This window comes from Chlorocebus sabaeus, chromosome 14 (genome assembly GCF_047675955.1).
Source record: "Chlorocebus sabaeus isolate Y175 chromosome 14, mChlSab1.0.hap1, whole genome shotgun sequence".
NCBI lineage: Eukaryota > Metazoa > Chordata > Mammalia > Primates > Cercopithecidae > Chlorocebus > Chlorocebus sabaeus.
In genome coordinates, this window is record NC_132917.1 from 96,035,299 (window position 1) to 96,055,473 (window position 20,175).

General features: G+C 40.6%; 1 protein-coding gene across 7 annotated transcripts in view; it reads right to left on the minus strand.

The window, feature by feature from the left end:
* Nucleotides 1-1,890: 1,890 nt before the first annotated feature.
* Nucleotides 1,891-20,175, minus strand: part of LIMS1 (LIM zinc finger domain containing 1) — a 152,546-nt gene continuing 134,261 nt past the window's right edge. For 6 of the 7 annotated variants that reach the window (XM_008008323.3, XM_037994264.2, XM_008008328.3 and 3 more), the window contains exons 3-10: nt 18,147-18,213; nt 16,544-16,664; nt 15,959-16,108; nt 13,690-13,840; nt 13,019-13,111; nt 11,672-11,720; nt 8,953-9,028; nt 1,891-5,548 (exon numbers count right to left, since the gene is read on the minus strand). In XM_008008323.3, coding sequence (XP_008006514.1) covers nt 5,434-5,548; nt 8,953-9,028; nt 11,672-11,720; nt 13,019-13,111; nt 13,690-13,840; nt 15,959-16,108; nt 16,544-16,664; nt 18,147-18,213 — 822 coding nt within the window. In that variant the 3' untranslated portion in view covers nt 1,891-5,433. Of the gene's footprint in view, nt 5,549-7,923; nt 8,757-8,952; nt 9,029-11,671; nt 11,721-13,018; nt 13,112-13,689; nt 13,841-15,958; nt 16,109-16,543; nt 16,665-18,146; nt 18,214-20,175 lie in introns of those variants that run through there. The other variant, XM_008008318.3, reaches the window with a different exon arrangement.

Here is a 20,175-nt window from a genome sequence, read left to right on the forward strand (position 1 = left end):
ACCACACCTGCCTAATTTTTAATTTTTTATAGAACTGGGGTCTTGCTATGTTGCCCAGGCTTGTCTTCAACTCCTGGACTCAAGCAGTCCTTCTGCCGTGGCCTCCCAAAGTGCTGGCATTACAGGCATAAGCTACCATGCTCGGCCCCAAGTAGAATTTTTTTTTAAGCAAGGAAGCGGTATTTTTGTTTTTTAGTAAGAAAACCCTGGTTGTGGTCTTTGTGCTGATTTTTAGTTTTAACAGCTTTTAGAATACTTGAATATGGCAAGGGCGTAACGTATACTGCCCACGTATTCACTCAGTCATTCAGTGATCACTGAGCTCTTATTGGGGGCTGGGCACTGTGACTGGCAGAGGATACAATGATAAAGTTGCCACAGTCCTTCCCCTCAGGGAGCCAGCCTTCTGGTGGGAACATAAACCAATACTTAAATTGCACATCAGAACCACTGAGACAGAGGTGCATACCAAGAACTAGGGGAACAAAGAGAGGGTGACTTTTGCTTGAAAAAGTCAGGAAAGGCGTCACAAGTCAGGTGATATTTGAGCTGAGTCTCAAAAGCGAGAAGGGTCCATTGACTAGAAGAGGGGCCGGTCAAGATCCGGGAAGACAATCAATCCTGTGGGCACTTGCATTGGCCATTGAGAGAAAAACACACGGACAACCAGTTGCCATGGGAGAGCTGGGACTTCTTAGACTATCCTGCTTCAGCGAGCCAAACCGAGGCTGACAGCAAGGGCAAAGTGACTGATGGGTACCTAGCAAGGGCAGCCTAAGGCAGGCAGGGGCTGCAAGTCAGGAGCAGAATACAGATTTCTGGGAACTTTCCACAGCGGAGGTGATGAATTTTGGAGTTAGATGTGGGGACAAATGTAGGTTGTAGGGAGGAGGAATTGAAGTCAAACTGTTATTAGCTTGGCAGCCTGCACTGATGGTAATGCCACCAAGAGAAACAGAGAAAACGGGAGTGGAAGAGGGCCTGGGATGCCCACTCCCTATCCTCCTTCCCTGCCTGGCCAACTTCTGTTCATCTCTCAAGATCCAGCTCCTTTAGGAAGGCTCCCGCCTCCTCCGTTCCCTGGGCTCCTGACACTGTGGTCTAGTATGCTCTGTGCTCACCCCATCCAATACCTCCCATAGGGGGATGTAATGACCTGTCTCACCTCGCCAGGGAAGCAAATGGAATACAAGACTCAGAGGCCCCAGGATTCTCTACATTTAAAGTGGATGCAGAGCCGGGCAGACCAAGCACTGGAAGAGGAATGCCCTGGTCGTGGTTATCTTCCCAACACACTGCACACAGTGACTCAGGGCTTGCTGAATTTTTTTATTAAGCTGTATCTCTCTATTTTTTTTTTTTTTTTTTGAGACAGAGTCTTACTCTGTCAGCCAGGCTGGAGTGCAATGGCGCAATCTCAGCTCACTGCAACCTCTGTCTCCTGGGTTCAAGGGATTCTCCTGCCTCAGCCTCCCAAGTAGCTGGGACTAGAGGTGCACACCACCACGCCCTACTAATTTTTGTATTTTTAGTAGAGATGAGGTTTCACTGTGTTGGCCAGGCTGGTCTCAAACTCCTGACCTCAAGTGATCCACTGGCCTCGGCCTCCAAAAGTGTTGAGATTACAGGTGTGAGCCACCATGCCTGGCCTGTATCTCCTTTCTTAATAATAATAATAATAATAATAATAATGATAATAATAATAAACCTAGCATTTACATTGAATAGGAGGAAGATTACCCCATTGTTCTAGATGGTTTAAAATTTGGCTTATCTATAGTAACCAGGTCATTTTATTCATTTACTTGTTTCTATTATACATTCATGAATACTTCAATTTTCATACATATTTCATATATATACCATTCAAATTAAACAATATACAACAGGTTATTAATAATTATAAACATTTATTAAGCACCAAGAGTATACTGTGATGGTTGCTATATGAAAACATAATGATCGATATAGTATCCCTGCCATCGAGCTTACAATCTAAAATGAAATACAAGGCTATCAGCCTACCTAAAAATTTCCTTAACTTAGAAATGGCTACTTTGGCAAATGAGTGAGGCAAAATGACCTATTATTCAGGTGCAGTGTTAATAAGGCTATGAGTATGATCCAAAGAACGTTTTACTTGTACCCATTTTTCCTGATTATATTACACTTGCTAAGAAAAACAGTACTTAGAATTTTGGCATGAACAATGAATTATTTCAAATTGTCTTATAGGACTTGAAACAAAGAGATGCTTACTGGCCTAAGGTTTCCAGCAGCCAGGGAAAGCCCTATTAAAAATATTATGAACTAGACCAAGTTTCTCTTTTAATCCACTTACAATTCTCTTTTTTTTTTTTTTGAGAGGGAGTCTCGCTCTATCGCCCAGGCTGGAGTGCAGTGGCGCGATCTCAGCTCACTGCAAGCTCTGCCTCCTGGGTTCAGGCCATTTTCCTGCCTCAGCCTCTTGAGTGGCTGGGACTACAGGCGCCCGCCGCCACGCCCGACTAATTTTTTGTATTTTTAGTAGAGAGGGGGTTTCACTGTGTTAGCCAGGATGGTCTCGATCTCCTGACCTCGTGATCCACCCGCCTCGGCCTCCCAAAGTGCTGGGATTACAGGCTTGAGCCACTGCGCCCAGCCCACTTACACTTTTTAAACTTCTTCGTCTTCTCCTATATTTAAGGGCTCCAATGATACTACTTATCAGGGAAGAAAGTACTGTATCTAGATAAACTACCCTTAAATATTAGAGGCTTAGCAAGTTGAAATTCTAGAAAACACTAATTCATAATTTTTTTTTTTAATTGTTTTATTTGAGACGGAGTCTTGCTCCGTCACCCAGGTTGGAGTGCAGTAGCATGATCTGGGCTCACTGCAAGCTCTGCCTCCCGGGCTCACGCCATTCTCCTGCCTCAGCCTCCCGAGTAGCTGGGACTAGAGGCGCCTGCCACCACGCCCGGCTAATTTTTTTGTAGTAGAGACGGGGTTTCACCGTGTTAGCCAGGATGGTCTCAATCTCCTGACTTTGTGATCTACCCGCCTCGGCCTCCCAAAGTGCTGGGATTACAGGCATAAGTCACCATGCCCGGTCTATTTTTATTTTTATTTTTGAGATGGAGTCTCACTCTGTTGCCCAGGCTGCAGTGCAGTGGCCTGATCTTGGCTCACTGCAACCTCTGCCTCCCTGGTTTAAGCAATTCTCCTGCTTCAGCTTCCCGAGTAGCTGGGACTATAGGCGTCCGCCACCACTCCTGGCTAATTTTTTGTATTTTTAATACAGACAGGGTTTTACTGTGTTAGCCAGGATGGTCTCGATCTCCTAACCTCGTGATCCAGCCGCCTCGGCCTCCCAAAGTGCTGGGATTACAGGTGTGAGCCACTGCGTCTGGCCACTAATTCGTATTTTAAAAGAGGACTGAGCAAAGACAGCAGTGGAACCTCTAGCTACAGGAGATGCCTGGCTATGCCTGATATGTAAACAAACACAAGCAGTTGAGTTCAGGCCATGCATCTTCAAAGTGATGAAGAATGTATGGAAATACTTGTTTTCCTGCTCCATATTTCTCGTGTAGAGGTATATGAGAATTTAGCATCAAGACTCTGTACTGCAAACCCTGTCCTATGTTGCCTATATTCATAGTATAATACTTAATAAATATTCCCAAGGTTGTCATTGCTGGTCACATATTAGCTGACAAAGGCACACTGAAGGGACTTTGATTCTTACTGTCAAATGCAAAGATTGTTTTAAACTACTGAATACATACAATCTTCAACTATGTGATGATTATTTTCAATCATTTATAATAATTTTAATTCTAAAAGATTACTAAAAAAATAATTGGTTTTAGGGTATCTGAAAACAAAAATAGAATGTACTCCATAACGTACATGCACAGAATTTTTAAAAATGCAGGCATACAAATATTTAATGGCAGAGTGGTAATAACCTGAGACTTTTTAAAAATGGCAAAACAATATTTCAGCAATTTTTGGAAAACACAATATTTTCCCTAAGAAGTCTCTCTTGGCAACTTTCTCTTTAAGTAACAAAGCAGCAGCAACATTTTTTAAATGTTCATAAAGCTCGCTTTACATTAACAAGTTTATTAAGGAAGAGTGGTCCTGAAACTTCAGGATAAAACTTTTGATAAAAGTAGAATCACTAATTTTGACCTAAAACAGACACTAAAACACTCCTCCTTCCAATTTAAGAGTGTCATTTATACTTCCTACTTGTAGTAAATAAATCCAATTAATTATAAGATTTGAAACGGAAAATCTGAAACACCTATCAACATCATTTTCTTCTAAGATGACAGAAATTAACAATGGATTTCCCCCAAAAAAGGAGAAGAGAGTTTTTAAAAACTTCATTATAGCTGTGGTAAATGAATCTGGGCTTACTAATCTCAGATCTCAATGCACTTAGTTTCAGTTGGTATTCTGTGAGATGGCTACAATTCCTGATTTAAGTATGCAGTATGTATTTTTTAAAGGCAAAGCAAGTTTGAATATGTATAAAGCATAGATATCAGCATGGTTATAAAGGCAATATGATGGATATACACATTCACTTTTCTGAAGCAATACATTCCAAGCTACATACAATTTAATTTCATGTCCTATTCTAAGATTACATGCTTAACATTAAGCTTAGAAACATAATTGCTGTAATACATTAAAAATACTTCATTTTCCAATATTGTAAAGTGTATTTTCAAATGCCTGGTATAAATTTTTTTGCACAAAAATTTAAAAGACCTCCTACTAGCTAGCTATTCCTACTGTGTTACGTAATCATTCGAAGGAAGAATTCACAAGGAGAGCAGGTTATAAAACTAAGCATAATAATTATTGCATTTAACTAAAAAAAAAATCAAGTAGTTCTGAATTACACTTGTTTTTTGTCTTAGTAATGGGTATATTCACTTTATAGCTACTAGTTTGATAAATATACTAAGATCGTATAAGATTCATTTTTCTTGTTTTTGTTTTTCTTAGTTGGTTATTTTTTCTGTGTCCTTCCCCAACAGCAGTTGGAATTTTCTTTTGAATACAAAGTAAATTAATGTTTATACTGTTTTTTCACCTGAGTCATGTAGAAGGTGACTCCTTTCATTTTAAAAAGTTATATTTAATTTTGGGGGGGCCTTAATTAAAATTTAACATTTAACCATGTGTTTTTTTTGGTAAACAGTCTACAGGTCAACAAATGGATAAGGGTTAACAAAGGTGAATACTGACTTCATCTGTGTTTTAAACACGATTATATGCATTTTTCTTTTTTAATTAAAAAACGGCATAAAACCATTCATATAGGTCCTTTTCTCACCCAGTTGCTTTGAGATATAGCTTTAAATATGGGTAGATCAAGACAAGTATGTTGGTAATCTCTTATCTTGCATAGAAAAGAAAAAATAAAGGAACTTATTTCCTTCCTAAGGTCTCGGCTAGTTTCTTAAGTCTTTTCTTCAGCTCCAGTGGAAATTTCTCATAGCACTTCTTACAGACTGGCTTCATGTCAAACTCCACAAACTTATTCCTAAAGATAATAATTATTAAAAAAAAAAGAAATTAGTGGAAACATATTCAACAAAGATATATAAATAATGTGAAGTAATTGTACGGAACTAAGCGAAGGCAACTAGGTGATGATATCTATATTCATGTTAGTAAAAAACCATAATTCTAACCTCAATTCTTATTGTGATATATATATATATATATATATATATAATCATTTGAAAAAAAAGTCCTTATAAATTGGTTCTATACATCCACCTGTGTAACACAGACTGTAGATTACATATATAATTTACTTAAGTACAGTCAATCACTTTTTTTTTTTGGAAACAGAGCCTCAACTGTCACCCAGGCTGGAGTGCAGTGGTGATCACAGCTCACTGCAGCCTCTAACTCCCGGACTCAAGTCATCCTCCCACCTCAGCCTCCTGAATGGCTGGGACACAAGTGCATACTACTATGCCTGGCTAACTTAAAAACATTTTTTTTTGGAGAGAGAGGGTCCTGCTGTATTGCCCAGGATGGTAATCACATTTTAAAATATCTTGGGAATACCTTAAAGATAAATTTATCTAAAGGAAAGAATCATATTTTTATAATGTGAATGATTTCTTTATTGGAGGCAACATGATCTTACTTAGTACTTTAAATTAGGTAGCCATGAGGTTTAACTGATTTTAAATTATAAGGGGTTATTTTGGTTATCTGACAGAAAGGTTGGAAGAAAGTTTTCAATCACTCTTAACATAAATGTAACCAAATCACCTGTGGTTGTATTGTAAATGGTAGCTATTTGAAGAACTCAACTATTCTTTTGAAAAGCTAGGGCAATACATATCAATTTATTTTTAAAACGGTCCAGGAGAAGACAACTTTTCAGATAGCCTGCTGACCATCTGTAATGTATTTCCAACAGGTAATTACAGGAGCATATTACTGTTGAAATCTAGAGTGTTTAATTTTGAATTGAGTAAATATACAACTTGATAACTTGTTCATTGTCCGTGAAATCATATTCAGGTAGCATTTGTGAAATAAATCTAGTGATATATTGCTATCTATGACAAAAATGATAAAATCTACTGATATTTTTTACTGCATTTAAACACTAAACTAGACTTTGCTTCAAGATCATTTTAAAGGACAATGTTAGTAACAAAGGAAATTCCTAAACACATATTTAAAATGAAAAATCTTCTATTTTAAAACACCACACTGGGAATTATTTTACGGCTTTTCTCCCAAGGTCTTCTTAAAGCAAAAGCTATTAAAACTGCCATTTTTGTGACAAAAGAAAAAACATTATTCTTGTTTTCAGAGAGACTACCTTAGCAAGTTTTCCACTGTTTGAACCTTTTTTTTTTTTTTTTTTTTTTTTTTGAGACGGAGTTTCACTCTGTTGCCCAGGATGGAATACAGTGGCACGATCTTGGCTCACTGCAACCTCTGCCTCTCAGGTTCAAGTGATCCTCTTGTCTCAGCCTCATGAGTAGCTGGGATTACAGGCGCCCGCCACCATGCCTGGCTAATTTTTTTGTATTTTTAGTAGAGATGGGGTTTCACCATGTTGCCCGGGCTGGTCTCAAGTGATCTGCTGCCTCGGCCTCTCAAAGTGCTGGCATCACAGGCGTGAGCCACCATGCCCTGCCTCATTGTTTTAATCTTACATTTACATTTAATTCCTCTTTATAGAAGGAAACATGTAAACTGAAACAAAATGTTTTTAGAGCTCCAAACACAATGGTAACTATGAGGGAAAACTGGAACAATCATGCTAGTAATTCAAGAGAATTTCAAAGATTGAAATACTTCTCATAAAAATCAGGAATAAAAAAAGAGTTTGAAGACATTGAGGAAATGAATTCATAAACAATAGCACGTGGGTATTGTATCAACGCATATTCAAACATCATAGAAGAGGTCTTATGTAAATCAGATAGACTTTGCTTAGATATGAAATATGTTGAAAAATTTTTGTTTTGTTTTTTTTTTTTTGAGACAAGAGTCTCACTCTGTTGCCCAAGCTGAAGTGTGGTGGCACAGTCATGGCTCACTGCAACCTCAGCCTCCTGAGTAGCTGGGACTATAGGTATAGGCCACCACACCTGCCTAATTTTTTTTTTTTTTTTTTGATGGATGGGGTCTAGGCATGTTGTCCAGGCTGGTCTCAAAATCCTGGGCTCAAGCAATCCTTCCACTCTGGCTTCCCAAAGTGCTGGGATTATAGGCATGAGCCACCATGCCTGGCCATGCTGAAATAATTCAATACATAACTTAGAATATATGCATTTTTTTTTTCCCCGAGACGGAGTCTCGCTCTGTCGCCCGAGCTGGAGTGCAGTGGCCGGATCTCAGCTCACTGCAAGCTCCGCCTCCCAGGTTTACACCATTCTCCTGCCTCAGCCTCCCGAGTAGCTGGGACTACAGGCGCCCGCCACCTCGCCCGGCTAGTTTTTTGTATTTTTTAGCAGAGATGGGGTTTCACCAGGTTAGCCAGGATGGTCTCGATCTCCTGACCTCGTGATCCGCCCGTCTCGGCCTCCCAAAGTGCTGGGATTACAGGCTTGAGCCACCGCGCCCGGCTAGAATATATGCATTTTTAAAAATATCAAACAACAATTATAATTTATCAATTAAATGATTTTGGCAAGGAAACAAAAAACCAGGGTTTAAAAGCTACAGTTATCAGACAAAAATCCTTTAAAACTTTTTCCAGGTTCTATTAACAGATTAGAATTCTTCCCTTTGAATCCATTTAAAAAAAGGAAAGAAATGTACACCATATGGTATTTAAAAAATGAAGTGAGTGAGTCTACAGAGTAAGTGAAATATATGACCACAAACTTGTATTAAGTATGGAGCGTATTCATTTAATCTTTGTAATTTTAGCAATTATGCAAAAGGACCAGTTCTACACAGGACAAATACTTGTATTTCAATCTCTGATGACTACAAATACATGCCCAAAAGTTGCGATGAGGGGGGAAGAAAGCAAAAGACAGAAACAGAACACAAACATATTCCGAAGAACTAACCAAAGGAGAAAGTAGCGAAAATGATGACAGAGCGATAGAAAAGTTTACAAACAGACTGGCTTTTTCTTTTTCTGCTTGTCCTTATCCTTTGCTTCTCTCTCCCGTTTGGCAAGTCGCCTCTTAAATTCTTCTGGCATTTTCTCATAACAGTGTTTGCAGACTGGCTTTAGGTCAATTTCAACAAACTTATCCCTTTGAGTAGGACAAAGAAGGAATAGAAGAAAGAACAGGGAACAATTAAAGGAAGAACCTTTACTTTCAGAAGGCCTGAACAGAAAGAGGAAATAAGAAATCAAATAATTCTTTTTCTAAATTCTAGGATTTTTTTAAAGTGTCACCCCAAAGTTTTCAGTCTTAGGATTCACACTGGACAAAACCGTAGACTTACTTGAGTGTTAACTTAGTGTTGCAGGTAGAACAGGCAAAGCAGTTCACACACCAGGCCTTATTAAGAGCAGAGACCACTAGAGAAAGAGGAAAGAGATCTGGTCACATGGAAATACATCCTTATGGGGAGCAGGACAGCTTAGAATTGCAACTCTAAAACAGAACTACGACTGTGTCTGTGGCACTTGGTGGAGGGTCTCAATAACCTTTTTTTTTTTTTTTTTTTTTAAATGAGACAGGGTTGCTCTATTGCCCAGGCTGGAGTACAGTGGCACAATCTTGGCTCACTGTAGCCCCAACCTCCCAGGCTCAAGTGATCCTCCCACCTCAGCCTCCTGAGTAGCTGGGACTACAGGTGCATGCCACTACACCTGGCTAATTTTTTTTTGATACGGACTGTCGCTCTGTTGCCAGGCTAGAGTGCAGTGACGCAATCGTGGCTCACTGCAACCTCCGCCTCCTGGGTTCAAGTGATTCTCCTGCCTCATTTTCTTGAGTAGCTGGGACTACAGGCATGTGCCACCATGACCAGCAAATTTTTGTATTTTTAGTAGAGACAAGATTTCACCATGTTGGCCAGGATGGTCTCGATCTCTTGACCTTGTGATCCGCCCGTCTTGGTCTCCCAAAGTGCTGGGACTACAGGCGTGAGCCACTGCGCCCGGCCTATACCTGGCTAATTTTTGTATTTTTTGTAGAAACAGTTTTGCCATGTTTCCCAGGCCGGTCTTGAACTCCTGGGCTCAAGCAATCTCCCTGCCTCAGTCTCCCAAAATGCTGAGATTACAGGCATGAGCCACCATGCCCAGCCAAGAACCTCTTTCTTGAGAGCTTCTTTTCTTTTGTTTTTCAGATAGGGTCTCGCTCTGTTGCCCAGGCTGTACTGCAGTGGTGTGATCACAGCTCGAACTCCTGGGCTCAGGCAGTCTTCTCATCTCATCCTCCTGTGTAGCTGGGGCCACAGGTGTGTGCCACCATATCTGGCTAATTTTTTATTTTTATTTTGTAGAGATGGAGGTCTTGCTATGTTGCCCAGGCTGGTCTTGAACGCCTGGCCCCAAGAAATTCTCCTGCCTTGGCCTCCTTAATTGCTGGGATTACAGGTGTAAGCCACCACACCCAGCCCTCAACCTTTATGTATACAGTTGTTGCTCAGTATGTGCAGTATGCTGTTTCTAGGATGCCTTGAGGATACCAAAATCTCAGATGCTCAAGTCCCTGATATAAAATGCATACAGCCTATGTACATTGTCTTGTATACTTTTTTTTTTTTTTCTGAGACGAAGTTTCGCTCTTGTTGCCCAGGCTGGAGTGCAATGGTGTGATCTTGGCTCACGGCAACCTCAAGTGATTCTCCTGCCTCTGCCTCCCGAGTAGCTGGGATTATAGGCATGCACCACCACACCCGGCTAATATTTTGTATTTTTAGTAGAGACGGGGTTTCACCATGTTGGCCAGACTGGTCTTGAACTCCTGACCTCAGGTGATCTGCCCGCCTCAGCCTCCCAAAGTGTTGGAATTACAGGCGTGAGCCACTGCTCCTGGTCCTGTCTCGTATACTTTAGATCATCTCTAGATTAATTACAATGCCTAGTACAATGCAAATGATATGTAAATAGTCATTATACTGTATTATTTGTACTGTTATATTGTTATTTTTCTCTAAATGTTTTTGATTCATAGTTGGCTGAATCCACGGATGTTCGGATCCAGCCCTTGGATACGGAGGGCTGACTTTAATCTTTCCCTGTCCTTAAGTATCCTGTGAAGTTATAAATGTGTGCCATGTCTTACACCAGCAACTGTGCCCCCTAGACCTGGGCACATGTGGCGACTGTCCATGCATCATGTTGTTTAGGTGAGCTTGCTGTTTCTGTCCCTACTGCTGTTGGCCCAACATGGAAATATGAACTAGGTATATAATTTTCAAAAATCCGGACATTAACTTATTTGCCCCTGTAGGAGTCTTTTTTCCAGAGCTGGTAACAGGACAGCTTCCTTTGCAGCTTCTTTCACCTGGCATCTGTTTCACAGAGGAGGGAGGTAAGTTTTATTTTCAATGGCACTAAAGATTGTTTTCCTGGATTGTTTTCACAAACTGCACATGAACAGTGTTTCAAAAGTATTTCCTGAATTAGGTGATGTCTGCAGGGAGCCATGAATCATGCTGAAAACAGGATTGTTCAAAACTTTGCCAGGAAGTCTCTGGCAGAATTGTGTTAGCGACTGTTAGCAAACACAGCTGCTTCCTTTCTGTTCCAATCAATCAGCCCAGCCTAATTACCAAAGTACATTACCAAAGGGTGGTAAGTCCTAGATATGCTTGCTGATAACTGCCAGGTTTTAGTATATGGAGGTTAAAGTGCCTCTTCCTAACTACAATAGCAGATTAAACTGTTCCTAATAAACGTTGTTCTAGAGTTTCCTGAAACTGGACACAGAAACTAGTCTTAGGGTCCACCAGGGACAGTTCCCATGATTGCTGGCATACAACACTCTGGTAGTGACCGAAAGTAGTATCATAAATCAGTAACAAATCCAACTCTTTGATATTATCATCTTACTGCTACAGATTACTTGGGAAATACGCCAAAGAAAGAGAAAAAGCAACTGATAACGATCACATTCCAAACAATAGCAATCACCAACCTGAATTTCCACATTACCCTAGTGTTTTTGTGTCAAAGTGGTACGAATCTAAAACTCACACAGATACTTACCATCACCTTCTATAACACGATTGCAGTGGAAGCAAACATCACCAAATAGCTGAAAATACAAAAAGGTGGTCAAAGTTCAAGATGTGTTAAATATTTTAGAACACTGAACATTTAAAAATAGCTGGTTATCTAAATTGAGAATTTATCTCTACTAGAGAAAATTAGTAAAAGTTCTTTGACAAGTTTTTACTTCTTACAATGAAAGTAATTCACTGTCATCAATTAAAAAAAAAACTTTCCAGATGACAGTTTGAACACCCAAATAAGTAATGCAAAATACAGAAATCTGTGAGTCCATATGGATAAGTAACAGATAAATGAATAAACCTATAGATGGGAGAGGAGGTGGGCTGTTGCTCAGGCAGAGCGCTGAGGTGGAGGCTATGGGTGGAGGATGTGGGGCTGGAGAACTGTCGTTTGCAGCTGGCACAGAGACAAGAATCATCAAGGGGTGCTAAATCTAGGGCAGGCTGATGAGGAACAGGACATTTCCATGGTCATAAAATGATTGCCCACAGATTGCTTCTTTCTCACAAAAGAGGGAAGGAAATTGTCATTCATAGTGATGTTATCGGCCAGCACCATGCCTGGGAGATCACCAGTGGCAGGAGAGGTATAAAGTGCTCCAGAGACAAGGTTCTGAGAGGATGCCTGCCACCGTATGGGGCTGCAACCTGCTGTGTATAACCTCATCTAAGCACAGAGAAGCAGCAGGTGAACCCAAGTGGAAAGTAGTCTATTAAAAGTGGGTAGGGGCCCTCTGCATCCCTCCAAAATGTCAGTGTCATCAAAAATTTGAAAAGGCTCTGGAAATGTGCCAGATTTAAGAAGGCTAAAGAAACATCACAACCCCAGGCTGGGTCCAGTCTGGGAGTGGAAAAAGTGCTGTGAGGATGTTACTGACTCAAGCGACAAAATTGGAATAAATGGGTTAAAGTATGGTATCAATATTGATAACTACGATTATGTTAGAGAGTTCCATATTCTTGGGAAATATACACTGAAGTATTTAGGGGTAAAGGAGTATGATGAACTTATTGGCAAATGCTTTAGAAACGGCCATCGTACTTGTATATACTATTTACGTAAGTACGTGTTTTACACAGGAAGACCGAGCGCGGGAAACGATAAAGCGAACTGTGGACTTGAATGAAAGGAATACAGGTATTCTTTGTATTTTCCATTTTATAGTTAGCTTCTGAGTCTGAAATTATTTCCCAAATACAAAGTTAAAAACAAATTTCTACTGAACAATGTACATCTTCCAAGAGATTTACTTGTAGTTAAACTACTGATAAGCCTAGGTTCATAAAAGTCTATCTGGCACCCAGTGACTAAGGTCAATACCTGGTTATAGTGGGTTTCACAATACGCCAGGCCTTTCCTCTCATAATGGCGATGTCCAAGAAAGGGTTTCTCACATTTGGCGCAAACAAAATGCTGAAAAGAAAAACTGCTATAGGTCATTTTTGAATTGCCGTATTTTATATCTAATAAAGGAAACCCCAAAGTTAACCTATTTTCAGAGAAGATGAATGAAAGTTTAAGACAGTCATTTCATTTGGCCATAAGTGGCCTCATAATATGATACTTTCGCAGTTTTAATTCAGGTGTCTGTCTTTAAAGGTTACTTTAAGACACAGCCTATTACAATAGCCCAAAAAGAGAAGAGAGGTGAGCATCTCAGTAGCACCTATAAAGGAGGAGCTGCTGCTGGATATAGACCGTGGCACTTCCTGCTTCAAGAAGGCTTTAGGAGCAAAAGTGCACATCCTGTATCATTACTGAGACATTCACAAAAGCAGTGTACATTCTATATTCTTAACTGTCAGCAAAGTCAGTTGTCTTTAAAATGTCCATGTTTAATCTTTAGACTCTCCTAATCTTGCCAGGACACCTGAATCACAGAGATTTGAAAGTACTAGTTACCCCTGAATCATGAAGATTTGAAAGTATTGGTTACACCTTAATCATGGAGATTTGAAAGAACTGGTTGCCCTTTGCCATTCAGAACTCACCTCCACATGCCACTGCTTGCCCATGGCGTTCACCACGCGCCCTTCAATGGGCCGTCGGCAAGCGCCACAGATGGGGACCCCCATTTTATCATGGCATGGCAGGCAGTACAGCTCCCCTTTCAGCTCCCGCGCATCGGCAGTCAGTTCCTTCCTGTCCATGAGAAAGACAGCCAGCTTAATATTAATACTAAGAGAGAAAAACAACCAACCGATGGGGCTAGCACACTTTTCAGGTTTTTAAAGACATTACTATGACGATCCCTGCAAACTTCTTTTTCCCCCTTTAGAGGTGATCAGAGTAACCTGAATTAATAGGCCCGAACAGGTTTCAGACTCCTACCAAAAAATCTGTATCTTAAAAGGATAAGATGCAAGACTAGGTCAGATACACACCAACACACCAGGCATATTCATCATTTCCTTCTTATATTATCACATTACATTTTAGTCCCTTTGCCTTCCTTTAAAAGCTACAGGGAATAATCACAGTGCTGAGGGTAGACTCAGTAATACTACCTGCTATGGTGTGACTGTGCCCTCCAAAGTTCATGCTTCCCAGTGCAGGTGTTGGGAAGTAAGACCTCTAAGGGGTGATTAGATCATGAAGGCTCTGACCTCACGGATGGATTAATGCTGTTATTGAGGGGGTGGGTTCCTTATAAAAGGACGAGTTCAGCCTCCTTCCTTCTCTTCCTTCCCCTCTCTTCTCTCCCCCACCATGTGATGCCCTCTGCTATGTTTTGATGCAGAAGAAGGTCCTCACCAGATGCCAGCCCCTTGATCTTGGACTTTCCAGCCTCCAGAACCATGAGCCAAATACATTTCTGCTGGTTACAAATTACCCAGTTTGTGGTATTCTGTTATAGGCGCATAAAATAGACTAAGACATGACCTTTCCAAGCAAACTGAGAAGCTGGGAGACTAGTTCCATTTACTAACATATTTAAATTGTCATAAGCTGTTGAAAAGAGTTATAGGTTAACAGGTTTATTTTCATAAACAATAAAATTTCCAGAATTTCCTTCTCCAAATACTCCAATTAAATATTATTTTCAGTCTCCTGCATCAATAAACATTTGGTCAGAGATGGTCCCAATTAGTCAAATGGATTTGTTTGAATTTCACACCTTTTATGTAATTCTCTAGGAGAGATGCTAATGAAAAGTGGACAGAGGATAATCCCCCAAGAGGAAGGATAGGTAAGAAAATGAGGTAAGGCACAAACTGATAATTCAATCATAAAAGATGAGATGGCTGAACTTATACGACCACACTGTTTTCTTTTTTTTCACTTTTTTTTAATGAGATGGAGTCTTGCTCTGTCATCCAGGCTGAAGTTCAGTGGTGCGATCTTGGCTCACTGCAAGCTCCGCCTCCCGGGTTCACACCATTCTCCTGCCCCAGCCTCCCGAGTAGCTGGGACTACAGGTGCCCGCCACCATGCCCGGCTAATTTTTGTATTTTTAGTAGAGATGGGGTTTCACTGTGCTAGCCAGGATGGTCTTGATCTTCTGACCTCGTGATCTACCTGCCTCAGCCTCCCAAAGTGCTGGGATTACAGGCGTGAGCCACCACGCCTGGCCAGTTATTGCTAATTTTCTCAGGCACAATAAGAGTATTGTGGTTCTGACCAGATGCAGTGGCTCATGCCTATAATCCCAGCACTCTGGGAGGCCGAGATGGGTGCACTGCTTGAGCCCAGGAGTTTGAGACCAGTCTGGGCAACACAGCAAGACTCCATCTCTACAAAAAATTAAAAAAGGGTGGCGTGTGCCTGTGGTCCCAGCTATTCTGCAGGCTGAGGTGGAAGGATTGCTTGAGCCCAGGAGGGTGTGGCTGCAGTGAGCTATGACTGCCCACTGCACTTCAGCCTGGGCAATAGAGCGAGACCCCATCACAAGAGAAAAAAAAAAAATGAAAAATAGTATTGTGGTTCCATAGGAAAATGCCCTTATTCTCAGAAGATGTATACTGAGAGTCATGAGAAATTTTAGAGGTATGTGTATACATGCACACGCACACACATACACAGGAGGGTGAAATGAGAATATACTGTATACACACAAGCGTGGCAAAATGTTAATTGGTGAAACAAAATTAAGGGTATACAGGTTTCATTATATCATTCTCTTAACTCTTCTATAGTTTAACATTTTCTAGACTAAAAATTGGAGAAAAACAATTTGGTTTGCTGGAGTAACAGAACTATAGATAAATGTAGTCTTTCATTCCCACTGCTTGTGTAATAAAAAAGAAACAATTCCAGTACCCGCAGTTGGCACAGTTGAAATGGTCTGGATGGTAGGGATCGTTCTTGAATATCAGAGGCTGCTCGTCGATGATAGCATGGCATTTCTGGCAGATATATTTCCCAAGGCCTCTCGCTTTCTCACGATTATGACAGGGGCGACACAGGTGTCTAAACAGAGCCAAAACTCACATTTAAAATTTTAGGTTCTTTCTAATGGTTAAAAAGAAATATGCTTCCCTTATCTCTGAAAAGAAATTAAACACACCATTTCTTAAAAAAATCACTCCTGTGCTTAACAGAGCAGAATCAAGCTACACGAAAACTGTGTTCCAACCCTAATATCTGACTGATTTTCATGAAACTCCATCTAGGCACATTCCCCGTTGGTAGTTCAGCCATGCATGGAGAGTTATGCCCTGTGCACAGCAATGCAAGGGTCCCCTCCCAGCAGCAGCACTCAGTCAACACACCGCAGTGTCTGAGTTCCCATGCCCTCAATTCGGTGTCCTACAGAACTGCCTTACATCCCGCGTGGAGAAGACACGTGATCTTGTCACAGTCACATTATCCACCCGCATCTGACGAGGATGAAAATCCACCTACCTCCCAGCATTCTTGACAAACCCGATATCCGCCAGAACTTCCTGGCAGAGGTCACAGCGGAAGCACTCTGGATGCCAGCTGTTATTCATGGCTTTGATAACTCGGCCAATGATGAATTCACCTGTGGGAAAGCAACACACAAAGGATGTTACTAAGTAACAAGCATGGCACTTTATTTACTAAGAGAGCAATTAAGGAAAAACAGTGAGGAAAAAAACCATTTAAGCCTTTCTCAACAAAGGATTTTTTTTTTTTTTTTTTTTTTTTTGAGACAGAGTTTCGCCCTTGTTGTCCAGGCTGGAGTGTAATGGCGCCATCTTGGCTCACTGCAACCTCCACCTCCTGGGTTCAAGCGATTCTCCTGCCTCAGCCTTCCAAGTAGCTGGGATTACAGGCATGCGCCACCACGCCCGGCTAATTTTGTATTTTCAGTAGAGATGGGGTTTCTCCATGTTGGTCAGGCTGGTCTCGAATTCCCAACCTCAGGTTATCCTCCCGCCTTGGCCTCCCAAAGTGCTAGGATTATAGGTGTGAGCCACCACACCTGGCCAGTAGAGGAACTTTTTATTTATGTGTCTACCAGAGTAAGCACATTAGAAAAAAAGTTTTTATTTCATCTGAGTTTTTGTTTTGATTCAGTAGCCATGTTTTGGGGCTGTTTTGTTTCATCTCTGAATCTAGTTTTCCTTTCCAAATGAGGTACTGGCTGTCTTGAATGCCTTTTGGTTATTTCTGTCATTGTCAACAAGACAACTGAAATCTCCAGCACAGTTTCTTATAACCCATACTTAATTTATTCTTTCATTAAACCTTTAGAACATTCTACTCAGTTCCTTCAATCTCTGGAAACCCAGCAGAGGGATTAGCAACCAGAGAAGTGGACAACATGCAAGCAAGTCCATGGCTTATGCGCCGTGCAAGCAACGCTGAAGCATCCCTAAGCATCAAAAGCACCTCACTGATGTCTTCCCTACCTCTTTCCTGGCAAAACCAAAAGCAAATAGATAAAGGTTGTGTTAACACAGGAAAAGAACAATCCTAATCGCCACCCGATAGGAGTCCTAGTTCATCCCAAAATACCTCTACCTTAAATGTCCTTAAAAATCAATTCTCTCTAGGTTTTGATACTCCTCCAGTTTGTTATATATGCACAATAGGGAAGAGGAGTGATGAAGTATCCAACAGTTATTCATAATGAGCACCAAAAACCATCTTTAGCATCAATACTTCATCAGTGTGAAATGACTTAAGGAATTTGGAAACTTTTTTTTTTTTTCCCCAAGATGGAGTTTTGCTCTGTTGCCCAGGCTGGAGTGAAGTGGCCCAATCTGGGCTCACTGCAACCTCTGCCACCTGGGTTAAAGCGATTCTCCTGCCTCAGCCTCTTGAGTAACTGGGATTACAGGCACCTGCCACCACGTCCAGCTAATTTTTGAATTTTTAGTAGAGATGGGGTTTCCCCATGTTGGCCAGGCTGGTGTCAAACTCCTGACCTCAGGTGATCCTCCTCCCTCTGCCTCCCAAAGTGCTAGGATTACAGGTGTGAGCCACCGCACCCGGCCGGAAACTTACTTTTTACTTGACGTTCAGCAGTAAAACTTACCACACTGATGACAGCAAGGGGCAAAGAGCATCTGAAAGTCATGTTCACAGTACTTTCTTCCTTCAAACTGAAAGAGAGGGTACCACCAACTTACAAACACGAAATAATCACAGGAGAAATATAATTATTTGATGGAGATATACAGGAAAGATGTTTCCGAGCTAAGAGTTTATAACTCTACCAGGATTTAAAAAAGCAGATACACTTTTGCACCCTCCATACATCTGCATGTTGGTACAGGAAAGACACATGGAATGAGTTGAGGCCAGAGTGACTAGTACACCTACAGGGATGGTGACCTGGCCTCTGACTGTGCTGAATTGTTTTCTGGCTCAAATACTCTGCCTTTAATGAATCTGATGAAAGCTATGGATCACCTCTCCCTCCAGAAAATATGCACATACATACAACTCACTTCCCACATTTTTTAGGTCGATATCTGTAATTCTCACTGTAACCTTAAATATTTACAAAGGGCAAATATTCTAGCACATTGTACTTTATTTATTTTTTTTAAATGGGAGTCTTGCTATGTTGCCTAGACTGGTTATTGGACTCCCGGCCCAAAGCAATCCTCCTACCTCAGCCTCTCAAAGCACTGGGACCACAGGCGTTAGCCAGTATGCTCAGCCCCAGCACATTTTAAAATGACCAAAATGCATTAAAAAAAAATCCTTTTAACAGCCGAGATTTTTACATCTTTCATTTCTTGAACTGTTTCCATTTCATGTCCTCCAATTTTATCCGAGTATATTTTTTGTACTTGTCTTTAACTGATCGCCCTGCCATACTTTTCTGCAATTTAAAAAAAAAAAAAAAAAATATATATATATATATATATATATATATATATATACACACAAAAATCATGAAATTTTAAAATGTGCTTTCTGAATCCATAAGGCTGTAAAGGTTAACATTTATTTTCTTCTGTAATATCATTACAATGATTAGTACAGGACAAGCAAGACATAAATATTAATTTTTAAATACTATCTGTTTACTTGAAAAGCATATCTTAGTGATAGTGAAATGAGTAGGGCTGCCCTTTCCTCCTACAATTATTTCATGTATCTCATGCATCAATATGGCTTTCCACTAGAAGACTCAGGTTCAATATTAATTCTAGATCTATTTTCTATTTTGGGTGTTGCTTTTTTAAAAAAATATATAAATGCTAAGAAGCCTTTTTCACATTACCAAGTCGTGAGACTTGTTATAGTAATGTCTCCCCTTGAGTCTTTGAGCTCCTTACAAGTTATATGTCAAAAGTCATACACTGTTTATCAAAATCCATTTTTAATGATATCCATTTTTAATATATCACTTGTCAACTCAATTTCCTCAAATTATGGCTACAGATTTAGTTCATCCAATTTAGTGAACATATCTACCACAGCTTAACTGGCAAAGTCAGTTCTCACTATTGAACCAACCAAAGCAGATTTTCTCCTAGAAAAGTAACTTTTTTTCCCCCCCCCAGAGTCTCACTCTGTTGCCCAGGCTGGAGTACAGAGGTACAATCTTGGCTCACTGTAACCTCTGCCTCTTGGGTTCAAGTGATTCTCCTGCCTCAGCTTCCTGAGTAGCTGGGATTAGAGGCACCCGCCACCACATCCAGCTAATTTTTGTATTTTTAATAGAGACAGGGTTTCACCATGTTGGCCAGGCTGGTCTTGAACTCCTGACCTCAAGTGATCTGCCTGCCTTGGCCTCCCAAAGTGCTGGGATTACAGGTGTGAGCTACTATGTTCAGCTTTCACTTAATTCAAATTAATAAGCTGTCATATATTTAATGTATCTTTTTGTTTTTAGACTAGGTCTTGCTATGTTGTTCAGGCTTGTCTTGAACTCTTGGGCTCAAGTGATCCTTCCACATCAGCCTCTTGAGTAGCTGGAATTACAGGCACACACTACCTTGACCAGATTAATGTATTTGGTTTTTAAAGTTTATTAACAGAGGAGAATAAATTGATATGCTATTACTCATACTCTGCCATACTACATTATAATGTGAAGTCAAAAGTAC